This window comes from Pleurodeles waltl, chromosome 8 (assembly GCF_031143425.1).
Source record: "Pleurodeles waltl isolate 20211129_DDA chromosome 8, aPleWal1.hap1.20221129, whole genome shotgun sequence".
In the NCBI taxonomy this organism is placed as follows: Eukaryota; Metazoa; Chordata; class Amphibia; order Caudata; family Salamandridae; genus Pleurodeles; species Pleurodeles waltl.
The window spans coordinates 161,384,772-161,398,194 of record NC_090447.1 but is presented as its reverse complement, the minus strand read 5'-3'; the positions used below and the strand labels follow the sequence as shown (position 1 = coordinate 161,398,194).

General features: G+C 40.5%; 1 protein-coding gene across 4 annotated transcripts in view; it reads left to right on the top strand.

Moving 5' to 3' along the window:
- GRM5 (glutamate metabotropic receptor 5) overlaps positions 1–12,497 on the top strand; it is a 1,150,672-nt gene extending 1,138,175 nt beyond the window's left edge. For all 4 annotated transcript variants that reach the window (XM_069204006.1, XM_069204004.1, XM_069204003.1 and 1 more), the window contains one exon: positions 7,224–12,497. In XM_069204006.1, coding sequence (XP_069060107.1) covers positions 7,224–8,043 — 820 coding nt within the window. In that variant the 3' untranslated portion in view covers positions 8,044–12,497. The remainder of the gene's footprint in view (positions 1–7,223) is intronic.
- Positions 12,498–13,423: the final 926 nt, after the last annotated feature.

The following is a 13,423-nucleotide window of genomic DNA, read 5'->3' as shown; positions in this document are numbered from 1 at the left end:
TTAGACCTGAAGCCTTAATTTGGTCTTCCCCAAATGTTTGCCTGCCTTCCTCTATTTTTCTGAAATAATTTTTCTGGTTTTGGGACTCTGCACACATTACCACTTCTGATCAGTGCTGAAGTGTTTGTGCTCCATTACCTAAACATGGTAACATTGGTTTATTCCTAATTGGTTTTGGCTTATTTCATTTACTTTTAAGTCCTAGTTAAGTGCACAACAAGTGCCCAGGGCCTATGAGTTAAATGCTACTAGTAGGCCTTAAGCACTCAGTGTGCCACCCACTTAAGTAACCCCTAACCATGTCTCAGGCCTGCCATTGCAGAGACACCATGAGCAGTTTTAAACTGCCACTTCAACATGGCAATGTAACCCTTTTGCCAGACCTAAACCTTCATTCACACACATAGAAGTCACCCCTAAAATAGGCCCTGTCTACTCACAGGAAGGAGAGCCATGTGTTTAAATGCAGGGCTTGTACCTTTAAGTTTTACATGTCCTGGTAGTGAAAAACTCCCAGTTTCATTTTTACTACTGTAAGGTCTATCTCTCACACAGGATAACATTGGGATTACCTTATTACCTCCTTTAAGCATAATTCCAGTTTGTGAAGAGATCGATGTTTCAAGTTTGGTGCCAAGGAACTCACAATTTGAAATTACAATTCATGGTGAAGTTGGATTTTAAGAAAATGACATTTTTAGAAAGTTTCACAAAGACAGAGCCAACTCAGTAACCCTTGGACCTGGGTAAGTAATAATGTAACAACAAACAATGCCCCCCCCCCAAAAAAAAATTAAATTGAACAACTTCTATAAGAGACTAAGGCCCTCATTCTGACCTTGGCGGGCGGCGGAGGCCGCCCGCCAAAGTCCCGCCGTCAGCTTACCGTTCCGCGGTCGAAAGACCGCGGCGGTAATTCTGACTTTCCCGCTGGCCTGGCGGGCGGCAGCGGAAAGAGGCTTCCACGATGAAGCCGGCTCGGAATCGAGCCGGCGGAGTGGAAGCTGTGCGACGGGTGCAGTTGCACCCGTCGCGTATTTCACTGTCTGCGCAGCAGACAGTGAAATACATTTAGGGGCCCTCTTACGGGGGCCCCTGCAATGCCCATGCCAGTGGCATGGGCACTGCTGGGGCCCCCAGGGGCCCCGCGACCCCCCCTACCGCCATCCGGATCCCGGCAGTCGGACCGCCGGGATCTGGATGGCGGTAGGGGGGTCGGAATCCCCTCGGCGGCGCAGCAAGCTGCGCCGCCTTGGAGGATTCAATGGGGCGGCGGTACACTGGCGGGAGCCCGCCAGTGTTGCCGGTCCGACCGCGGCTTTACCGCCGCGGTCGGAATCCCCATTGGAGCACCGCCGGCCTGTCGGCGGTGCTCCCGCGGTCCTCCGCCCTGGCGGTCTTTGACCGCCAGGGTCAGAATGACCGCCTAAGGCCCTCATTCTGACCCTGGCGGTCAAAGACCGCCAGGGCGGAGGACCGCGGGAGCACCGCCGACAGGCCGGCGGTGCTCCAATGGGGATTCCGACCGCGGCGGTAAAGCCGCGGTCGGACCGGCACCACTGGCGGGCTCCCGCCAGTGTACCGCCGCCCCATTGAATCCTCCACGGCGGCGCAGCTTGCTGCACCGCCGCGGGGATTCCGACCCCCCCTACCGCCATCCAGATCCCGGCGGTCCGACCGCCGGGATCCGGATGGCGGTAGGGGGGGTCGCGGGGCCCCTGGGGGCCCCTGCAGTGCCCATGCCACTGGCATGGGCATTGCAGGGGCCCCCGTAAGAGGGCCCCTACATGTATTTCACTGTCTGCTGCGCAGACAGTGAAATACGCGACGGGTGCAACTGCACCCGTCGCACAGCTTCCACTCCGCCGGCTCGATTCCGAGCCGGCTTCATCGTGGAAGCCTCTTTCCCGCTGGGCTGGCGGGCGGTCTGAAGGCGACCGCCCGCCAGCCCAGCGGGAAAGTCAGAATTACCACCGCGGTCTTTCGACCGCGGAACGGTAACCTGACGGCGGGACTTTGGCGGGCGGCCTCCGCCGCCCGCCAAGGTCAGAATGAGGGCCTAAAGGTTTTAGCCACATTTCTTTTTATTGCCTTATATATTGCACTGATGCACTTGATTGAAACTTTATTCACTTGCACTGCATCATCACTGTTTGGGAGCACCTGATTTAGTATTTTACTTCAGTTGTTCAATTTAAATACATATACTTTTTAATAAAATGGATTGAGTAATGAATGAATCTCATTGATTCAAAGGGTTTTATTGGTGCAACCACTCCCGTGGAAATTGAGGATTACACTCCCCCCCAGGGGGACCATTGTTTGTTGTTACACTTTTAGAAAGTTGCCATTTACTTTCACCATGGGTGCCTCAATGATCATCTGCTTTCAGATGGGCCATTCTGAGCAGGATGGGAGGGAGGAAGTGACAATCACACCTAAAAGGACTGTTTCCTGTCCCCACTCAAAGGATTGATGAAGCCCCTGCAGTGTGTCTGGAACCATGGCAGGGAGGGAGAACCTCTGTGCACTTCAAAGCTTTCTTTGAAGTCTTCCCACTTCAAAGGCACCACTGGGTATAAGTAGAATATCTCTAGCACTACCAAATTACTACACTTATGGACCTGTGACCCCTCGGCCAGGAAGTAGAGGATCTGCAGTACTGCCACTCTGCTGGAACTGCTGTTTGCTGAACTCTTGCCTTGCTGTGTTGCCCTGCTGCTTTCTCTCTGTGCCTGAGTGAGAAGGACTGGACCTGCATCACTTGAACCCAGAGCAACTTCAAGGGCTTGCTGGCTTTCCTCCTGTTGCATAAACCTCAGGGACCAAAAGGCTTAGAACACTCCTGTTCCCACCCATGGGCTCAACTGCTTCTGAGTCTGTCCTGACAAGTGGTGCCACCCCAGTCCTGGACTCTTGGAAGTAGACGTAGGGGTTTGCTCTAGTGCAACTGACTCATCCTCTGCTGCGAGAGCCGAATCAATGCATCGCTGCTGCTACAGGAACGGGACATGCACATCGCTCTCAGAACTGCTACATCATTCTTGGAACCACTGCTTTGGAATTGACCCATCACCAACACTGAGTGGAGAAGATCGAAGCATCACTTCTACAGGGTGGAGAAACCTGGCGCATGGCATTTGAGACTGACACACTTTGGAACTGACGCTTCTCTCACAGAACCTATGTATTGCTGCAGTTCTGTGGTGAAATTCGGAGCAACACCTCAACTGCGTGGAAATCACTGATGCATCTCATTGTAGTGACCAAGTTCAAGGTCCTTTTACCCAACCTGTGTTGCACTCCAATGCGGTTGGCCTGAACTCTTGACTTTGTCTCTGTCCACAGTCACCTATTAACTTGTTAGGTGCTGCTTGCTTCTAAGCGCTATTTTTGCATTTAATTTTTAAAATTTAATCTCGCTGCTACACTTTGGAGTTTTGCTGTTTTGGTCTTGTTTTATTTATAAGAAATATTTTATTTTTCCGACATAATGTGGAGTCTTTATGTGGTGTTTTCACTGTGTTACTGTATGAAGTGTTTCACAAATACTTTACACATTGCCTCTTAAATTACGCCTCACTGCTCTATGTCAAGCTACCAGAGGATGAGCACAGGATAATTTAGGTTGTGTAGTAGCTTACCCTGAATATGACTGTAAATCATCCCTCTGCCATCCAGAACCCCAATTTCTAACAATACATATTATTTTAATAATTGTCTTTTTAAAAACACCCTACTGGCATTTTAACATTACATTTAATTAATAGTTATAGGTTTGTATTACTTAAAGTAATTTCAACATGTATTTAAATTTGAAAGATGAATTAAATATTTTTAAATAGTAGGTTAATTAATAATGTTTAGAGATCTGAAATATATAATTTCAGTTCCATCTAACTTTTTAACACTAGAAATAATTTTAGATGTATTTAGTTTTAAGCTCAAAATAATGTACGTTATCTAATATTATTCCATATAGGGTGTTATAGTTATTCCGTAATTCCATTCTATTCTATTGGAGTGTGTTTCAGTACCTGTAAGTATGAATGTATGTATGTGCATGGTATTTCTACACCGCAAACCTAGCCAAAAGACAGTGGAGCACTGTACATGGACAATGACCAGCATAAAGTCTACAGATAAGCAGAAATGGAGCTGGTTGAGAATAGGTAATTTGAGTGGCCATGTGTGGTGTCACACTTATTCAAAGACGGAGCTTTTATATTATTTTGGGAGCTTTTTGAAGTGAATTTGTAAATAGTAGTGGGCTTACTCTTTTGTGGGAGGGTATTTGCATATCTGTCTCTGAACCCCTCCATACACCTCCAAATCACTATAAGTTACTGCTTTTCCAGTGCCTCTTCCTGGTACCTTCGGCATGGAGATCTCCACAGAAAAGTTGAGTGGCAACACAGAAGGTCTCTACACGTATGTTAGTGAATAGCATTTTGTAGTACCTAAGTAGTACTCCTGTATTACTACTTTATGCACTCCAAAATACAGTGTCTATATGGGTAGGACATTCATTCACCATCCATCAATTTATCACATAAGGAATAGAGAATGAGGGGAGACAGATTCTTGCTATCCATAAATACCCATTTTATGTGCATTGGTAAGTAAAGTACCAATGATTTAAGAATGTATTATCTCCTTACACATTCCCAAATAGGTGACTCCATTCACTGGCAAGGTTTCATTAGAATCTCTTGCAGAGAAAGGAGATGTGCTTACATTGTCTGCCCTCTTGCAAACTAACCCAGTAGTGAATTTTTCAGTATTTTTTTGAATTTACGCTGCAAGAACATCAAAGAGAAGAAGTTGTTAGGGTATGTGGTTCTTTTGACAGATGAAATATCATAACCATCTGCCAATGTATATGATGTGTACAATCTATTGAGTGTAGCATGTATTCAGTCCTCCAACACCTTTTGTGTCTTATTACAATGTTGGCAAAATTCACCTACGCTAAGAAGCACCAACATGTTTTACATCTTAAAACCGTCTTTAAAGTTACTATTTGTAGCTGCGGTCTGGCTGCTTTAGTGTTTTAAACATGGAATAGTCACATTTTGACATTCAAAACATAATGTTTAAGCCCAACTGTGACTAATTGTGCATATTTACCAATGATGAGTAGTTAAAATTAGGGTTTTTTCTGTCTGGATCCAGAACCCCCAAAGCATGAGTTATTGCAGACCCTGTTGACATTCGGTAGTGGTCACAATCCTATATCCTGGCTATTTAGAATGGCACTCTTTACGAGGGCTTGTGATCTGTTCTGCAAGATTGCTGGGAGACCATGTTATGTAGGGCTTTCACAGAGAAGGAGTGAGTCCAGGTATTAGAGCACTCCCATAAGGTCACTCATAACACATGGTTCAAATTCACTCAGTTTAACTATTTGCAGTGTACTCAAACTTTGGAGGTTTTATGAAAAATGGATATGACAGTTGGAACTTGCTTCAAGAGTGTATACAATGATCATTCAAAAGGTCAAAAATGCATCAGATTGTTCTTATTAACAACAGAGTTCCACTTTTTGTAGAATAATTCTAATTTATGCATGGATGCAATAAATGAACTCTTCATGTTCAGCTTGCTGTATAAAATGTGGGTTGATCAATTCTCAAATGTTATGAATTTTTATATTACAAATCGCAGAGCAACTATCACATTTCTTCGAAAAATTGAGATCCCGGGAATTGTATTGTATTTCTACAAATATTGTAGATTGAATAACGGCATCTGGAAAATACCAGAGTCCATGTAAGTCATAAGTGAAATTTGTAACTTTCCAGTGCAAAAGGCTAACTTGCGTCTGTGTTTGATATTTTAATAGCAAGGCCCTAAAACATTAGATCTAGGCAGCCTTTTCAAATTTAGATTTACTCCATTTACTCCATGATAGGAATACACTGATGAAGAAAAATTAACTTATATTTTATTCAATATGATTGTGAAAATCTGTTACAATCAGAAATCTGCATTTTTCTACCCTAGCCACTTCACTGTACATGCCTTTTAAGATTTATGTTTCTCTCTTTTACAGTGAGATCTTTGTTTTGTAAGTTCTTGCATATGTTTTTATTAGCTCACCATATTTTGCAAAAACAATAAAGCTTTCAGCTTGAAGACCTAAAATTGAAATGTAGGTATTGAAAAAGAATAACACTTAACAAAAAATATATGCTTACAATTTTAGGGTATTTTTACAAGTTATTACATAATTTATGGTGTTCATATTTTTGTTTTACAAATAGAAAACTCTTCTATCTGACTATTGCTTCTATATTGTATAGAGTTATATTCAACTGTGTTTTCATTTACAAAAATAGGTAACTGTTTAGACACAATTCTAAATTATGATTAAATTTGTTCAAAAAATGGTTTATTCTTAACAGTGCTGGTCTTGCTGGCTAGAACTAATTCAGATTATTATTTTGATATGTTTGTGTCTAACCTAAAAATCACAGATTTGACTCGGTTAGAGCTTACTCAGGCAATCATCTTTCAGTTGTTTATAAATTAAGTGGTGGAAAAGAAAGATCTTTGTGACAATAGAATGACTTGTTATTTACGCCACTAAGAAACACCAAATATTTAGTGAAAAAAAGTTTCCTGAACAGTGAAAACCCAAGGCTAGAGATACTTGAAATGAAGTCTCATTACTTAAATATTTGCAGAGAGCTCAACACCATGACTAGTACTGAAATTCTCAAACTATTTCAGTGCTCAGAGTTGAGAACTTTTAACACTAATGTTCAGTTAAACCTCATTTTTATCGGTATATTCTATATTTTATTGGAATGTGCAAATAACATTACAGCATCCATCTACAGCTTTTGTAAGTGCATTTGAGCATTAATTGAGTATTTACAAAGCATAGGTAAATCAGATATTAGTGATTTTAGACCTCTCTTGTATCCTGTCCCAACATCAGAATTGCCTTTAATTTTTGAGGGAATATTCTTGCACGGTTTTATACAAAAGTAAAACAGAGAAGGTTGAGTAGTGTTCATTAAAATGCACAGATGGGTTTGTGGTTTTACATTTCAATACATTAATTATTTGGATTTGAATCGATTTTCGACTGTGTAAAACATTATCTTTCAATTAAAAAGTGATCTGAGCTGATGCAGATGCACAGAACCAATATTATGCACATGATATTATCATTTTATTATACAGTTTAGGTAATGTTTTACATTTTTTTTCAGTTCCAATGGGAAATCAGTCACATGGGCTCAGAATGAGAAGAGCAGCAGAGGACAACACCTTTGGCAGCGCCTTTCTGTCCACATCAAGAAGAAGGAGAATCCTAATCAGACTGCTGTCATCAAGCCCTTTTCGAAAAGCAGCACAGAGAGCCGGTACAGCAGCACTAGTTTCCCAGATGCCAGTGCCAAAATGCTTTATGATGTCTCAGAGGCAGAAGAACACTATCCGGTGCAGTACCGGCCCCAGACTCCATCACCAATCAGCACCGTGAGCCAGAGAGCTGCCTCCGTCAGCCACATGGATGACGACATCCCATCGTTTCACTCTGAACATGCGCAGAGAAGCAGTTCCTCCCAAGGGTCCTTGATGGAACAAATCAGTAGTGTTGTCACTCGATTCACTGCAAACATCAGTGAGCTGAACTCTATGATGCTTACGTCAAATGCTCCAGGAACCATGGTGCCCACACCTCTCTGCTCCTCGTACCTGATCCCAAGAGAGATCCAGCTTCCAACCACTATGACCACATTTGCCGAGATCCAAGCAGCACCTACTACTGATGTCAATGGTGGTGCCAAGTCTACCAGTAAACCTCCTAGCGACAGTGTCAAAGATGGGCCGGCAGAGGCTGCTGCAGCAAAGCCAGATCTTGAGGAGCTTGTTGCTTTAACTCCACCGTCACCTTTTAGAGATTCTGTTGACTCCGGGAGTTCCTCCCCTACATCCCCAGTGTCAGAGTCAGCTCTCTGTATGCCAGCCTCACCTAAATATGACACTCTTATCCTGAGAGACTATTCCCAAAGCTCCTCATCATTGTGAATGTATTTCAAGGTCACACTGGGGCTCCACAACTGTGAACAGACAATTAAAGGTGGAATCAAGCACTCTAGACACTGTCTGCACAGATGCAGTAAGAGGCGTCGATCTCTGCAGCACTACAAGCGAAGTGAGAAGAACCACACAATGGGTTGGAATGGGCAGGATTTCTTCCTAGTGGCCTTAAAACACATGGGCTTTTGAGAAACACTGCACCTTTGATGGAATAAATGAAGAGTCGGTTCAAACAATAACATACCAAGTGCTTTTCTTTAGAGTGACCATGTAACTGCATATACAGTACAAGAACAAACCAGATTGTAAAGCAACTGTGAAATGTTTTGTTCATTTACTTTGATTCTCCTCCCAGAGTTCAACCATGACCTTTTAGCAAGAAAACAAGACCAAACGTGAATGTAATTTTTTTTAACAGACTCAAACATATGGGACCAAAAACGCCAGGCTTTTTCAAAGAAGGAAATAAAGGGCAGTAGAGTACGTCCACGATAGACCAAACCATCCCAAAATGTGTCAGGCACACCATACACATAAAGGATAGCTGGCACAATCCTATAGGTGACTGCGTGATATAGGTCTTTAAAGTGACTTACCTAAAATACAAATTTGTTCATGTAATTCCTCTTTTATAAATCTTGATAAAACGGTGACTTGAATTAACCATCTCACTTTAAAAAAAATAACAAACCCACCGAAAAAAAAACCCTGTGAAATATTCCCTGTATTTTTCACCTTGTTGCCGACTAACACCAGAGTAGCAAAAATATTTTCTGGAGTACTTTTTTGTAATTTATTTATAGACAAAGTTGTTTTAGCAGAACAACAAATTTCTAACTACATTGTTATTGTGAATTAATTACACATTTCTTCCCTCGAAACTCTTTTGCATATTTGTTATTGAGCATGTTCATGCTTATCTGTGTGGATAACACAAATAAATATTCTGGGAGTAGGAATTTCTTTCAAATTTAGAGCCTAATATCCAAATGCCAACGATGGTGTTCCCTAAACGTTATAAGTAAAAATGTAAGATGCTGATACCATAATGCATTTTTCTGATGCTGCACGATCCCCTCCTAAGGGAGAGGCTAGTTTTTATTCATCAGCACCATATGTGGCTTCCAGTCGTGGACTGCACAAACCGTCACTAAAAAGCAATACCAACCTGAAAAAAACAGTTCTACCCAACATGTGTACGTACCGTACAGTACAAAGGCAGCATTTATTCTTGCCTTCTGATATAAAAACCCTGCTCCTGCCCCAATTAGTAAACGCAAGTTGGTGCAAATGTCATTTTACACCAGAAAATCAACGCAAATGTCTTTACCATACATGTGGTGCAAATGTTCTTTATGAACCAGTTAGTCTGTGAAAAGGATAGTGCAAAATTGCATTTACCGATGCAGTTTAAGTGGTTTGGTTCCAGATTAAGTAAAGCTAGCTCGGTTTTTCAATCTTAAAAAAGACAAATGAATGATTAAAGGTGCAAGTAATATTGTCAAAACATTACTCTATTCACCTGGCACATGTTACCCCATTACTCTACCATGTAACCAATACCATATTACCCTATTATCCTATCACATTTCTAACTTATTTGCATGCCTGGATAGAGTAGCAGTGTGTTTGATTTCCATCCATGTGTGTTGAGACATTAATACGTTCCTCAACAAACGCAGAAATGTGTCTTTCCCCTCATCAGACAGCTATCCTGAGGTGCCAAATGTGTTTAACAAGGATAGCACTAGGGGAAGATGGTTTGCTGCAATTCAGAATGATGCAGCCTTATTTTGAGAGACCCTTAGGGAAAAACAGTCTTAAGAAAAAGACTGGCGTGTTTTTTATGGAAGAAACGAAGGGAATTTTAAAAAATGTCACTGTTTTTCTTTTCTTGTAATATTGCTATTGTCAAAGAAATAAGAACAACAATATCTGATTATAAAATGGAAGCACATTTAGCCATTTCAGAAAATATTTCTATGTTTTTGTAAAACCTAAGCGCTTACAGTTTGTGTATTGCAAATGTGTGTTGAATTACCATGTAATTAAGTCTTCTATATTTCACACGCTAATTTGTACATTTCTTTTTTACTGACTGGTAGTGTTGTCCTCCCACCATAGGCCTAGATATAACTTATTTTCTCATCTGCAGCCTCATCCACAGGATGTTCTGGAATTTCAAAGATCACAACTAAAATGTCATCAGAACAAAAGAGTACAAAAAAGAGAGACAAAATGGGAGAAAATGCCTTTTCACAACTCACAAATTCTTCCAATCGGCGTATATGTATGTGAACTCACAATGGAATGTCTTTTAGTGTCATATTGTGCTGAGGTCCATAAGTGGACAGGGTATGCCCAGATTTGGGTCTCTTGCTCACTGTGCCACTGGATTCAAGGTAGCCTGCTCGTGAGGGGAGCAGGGTCAAGACTTATTTGCATATGGCTGGTCCAAACTGGGAGACATGGTGAGCAAACCCAGATCTGTGACTGGGGGTGAGTGTTTGAAAAGTTTCAGCACTCTGTCCATCATCCTTTTGTGTTGCTAGAGTCCTCCGACTTATGCCACCCAACAAACATGTTCAACAACTGTACAATGTTTTATCTCATTATTCCTGAGGGATCCAATACAGAAATATAAATAAAATCATAGTTTTGTTAAGGGTGTGTGTAGTTTAGTTCTTGCAAGCTTTCTTTAGTTCCCATGAACATTAGTACTACTAGTGGTAGTAGTTTTTGCCATGGGGCTTTTCATATTAAATTACACATTTTTGCACCCTTTTAAACTTCTTCCATGAAAAATAAATTGCCAATATACATCAAATTTAAAAATCTGGAGGAAAAGCTTTGTCATTTATTTGCTTTTCAGTGATGTAAAGGATATGTTTCACAGCAGAGAAGCCTTTGCATGTGCCCCTTGAATTTAAACTTCCTATCACAATTCAGCCCACTCCTTTGTGGACTGGCTGTGCTGGTTATGGTAGAGAGCAGCTGGGAGTTGTGGAGGCACCTAAATTGTTCTAGGAAATGGTAGTGAGCAAACCTTTGATTCTCAGACATCTCATTTGAAATACGTTCAGTGGTAGAATTCATTTTAAATAGTGTGAGGACCAGCTAATATAGACCTGCTGAGCCATCCTGTATCTTTTAAAACACATCCTTACATCAGGATGGCTTGCACCTACAGCTATTGTATGTCTCAGGCACAGACTATTTAAATGCATGTTTCTTTATTTGAGTTTGGCAAACGTTTTATATAGAAAAAAACTAAAAAGTCAATATGCAAGTCAATATACACATGTATTAACTTTACATTGCAAAGTAAATAAATGTGATTTGTCTTCACAGATAGAAGCCAATTACACATTGCATATAGTGGAAGTTTGTTTTTAAATCTTACAAATTATCTAAGAGCAATATCATATAACTTGCTCAAGTAAGTAGTTCCAGAAACAATATAGCTTACAGTTTTCACAGTTCCCTTTTTAGTCTTTAAAAACAACTTTCGAGAGAAAGTAAACAATTACTATTAATCTTATATCAGGGGTCTCCAACTTACATCTATAAAAGCCAGATCCATGAAAGATGTTCAGGTTACATTTAGTTTATATAAATGAAAAATCAGTTACGTAATTATTGGTTATATTGAAATTTGGACATGTACAATACACTCACACTAATGTTGGAGACCTTCGCTTTATACAATTTGTAGACTTTATGTCAGAATCCCAATGAATATATTCAACTAGCCCATGACATTAAAATATAACTTGTGCTGGTTCAGTATACGCCAAATGGAAGAATCCCTCGTTCCCTATTCTGTCTTTCCTTTCGTTTCTTACTGTCCCTTCTCACTTCCCTTTCTTATACACCTGCCCCACAATCTCATTCTTGTTCTCTCTGTCCAGCACCAAGATTCGAAACCTATATTTAATCCTGTCATTCTTTCACAGTACGGTTCATTGTGAGGGCCATCATGACACACTACTTCACATGGACTTGCCACCAAGATGTGTTTTGTTGAAATAACTCTATTCACAAGGCAGCTGTTTTTCTAACACATCTGGGCCAAAGTGTAGACAGAGTCTAAACTTTCAGAAAAAGAAAACTGGTAGCTCTGTGGACTTCATATTTATCTGATTTCCTTGAATGTACATGTGCATGAGTCAATAGACAATTCTTGTTGTGAATTTGAAAGGGATTTGTTTAGCAAACATTGTTGCTATAAAACTGTGAATTATCAATCTAAATAGTCTTTTCATAGTTCACCAGTACATAGATACCGTTTTTAAATATATTGTGAATTTGTACAATAATTAAAATGAACTTTGTGCTGGAGATGGTACGGAGAAAATACAAGGTTTTGTCTCCAGCTCTAGTGCCCTCTGCTCAGTTGAGACATCCTTTGTGTTGCCCATTATAACATCACTTCTGTGATGAACCCCTTAGTTCAGTGTGGTCTCGGAATTCAGTTTTCAGTTGGTTCAATGTTATTTTATTCATAATGCAGTATACCTCATAAAGAACTAAGATGTTAATTTGACAAAAACGTTTTGCTATAATATGTGTTAAGAGTGCTTCATATTTCTCTAGTTTTTAATATGTGTTGGCACAATCGTTAAATGTTTTCTATAGAAAACAATACACCGAGTTACAGCTGAGAAGGGTCCTAGATTACTGTTTTATTCCATTGAAGACACACTGCTGTTGACTAGCATGAACATAGAGGGGACAATGCAAAATGTCTGAGTTTCAGAACACTGTTTTGCAGTAATTCTTTTGAATCCGTTTCACAAACATTTTTAGTTGTGTAAATTAAACTGCAGAAATTAAAAGTTTAAAACCTGGCATGCGTAGTTTAGTTTAGATTCAAAGTGCCAGAAACATCTTAGTTAATGGATTAGATCATCAAACAGTGATGAACGTCAACTATGAACAAGTAACTACGGTAGTGTAAAGTAACACCTACATGATTATAATTGAGACCTCCCAGGGAGTGCCAGAATGATGGTCAGGGAAATACACTGCAAATCTGCTTGTCGAATGCCCTGAATCACCAAATATGGAGGACATTTCCAAACAAGAATAATACAAGTGTAAAACTTATGCACACTTATTTGCACTCATTAATGTATTTTTAAAAATGCCAGATGAAAATGCTGTTCAAGGTGCTCATGTGAGTAATGCTTTAGTATTACCCCTTTTCAGACATGCAATGATTTTTTTTCTATGAAAACAGAAAAAATAACATTATACTTTTGTAATTTAATTTTTTCTTTATCTTGCACATGGTAAATCTCCACACACAAACACTCCATGCTTAAATGATGGAGGGTAACAGGCATGCACAATGAAAAAATGTGAA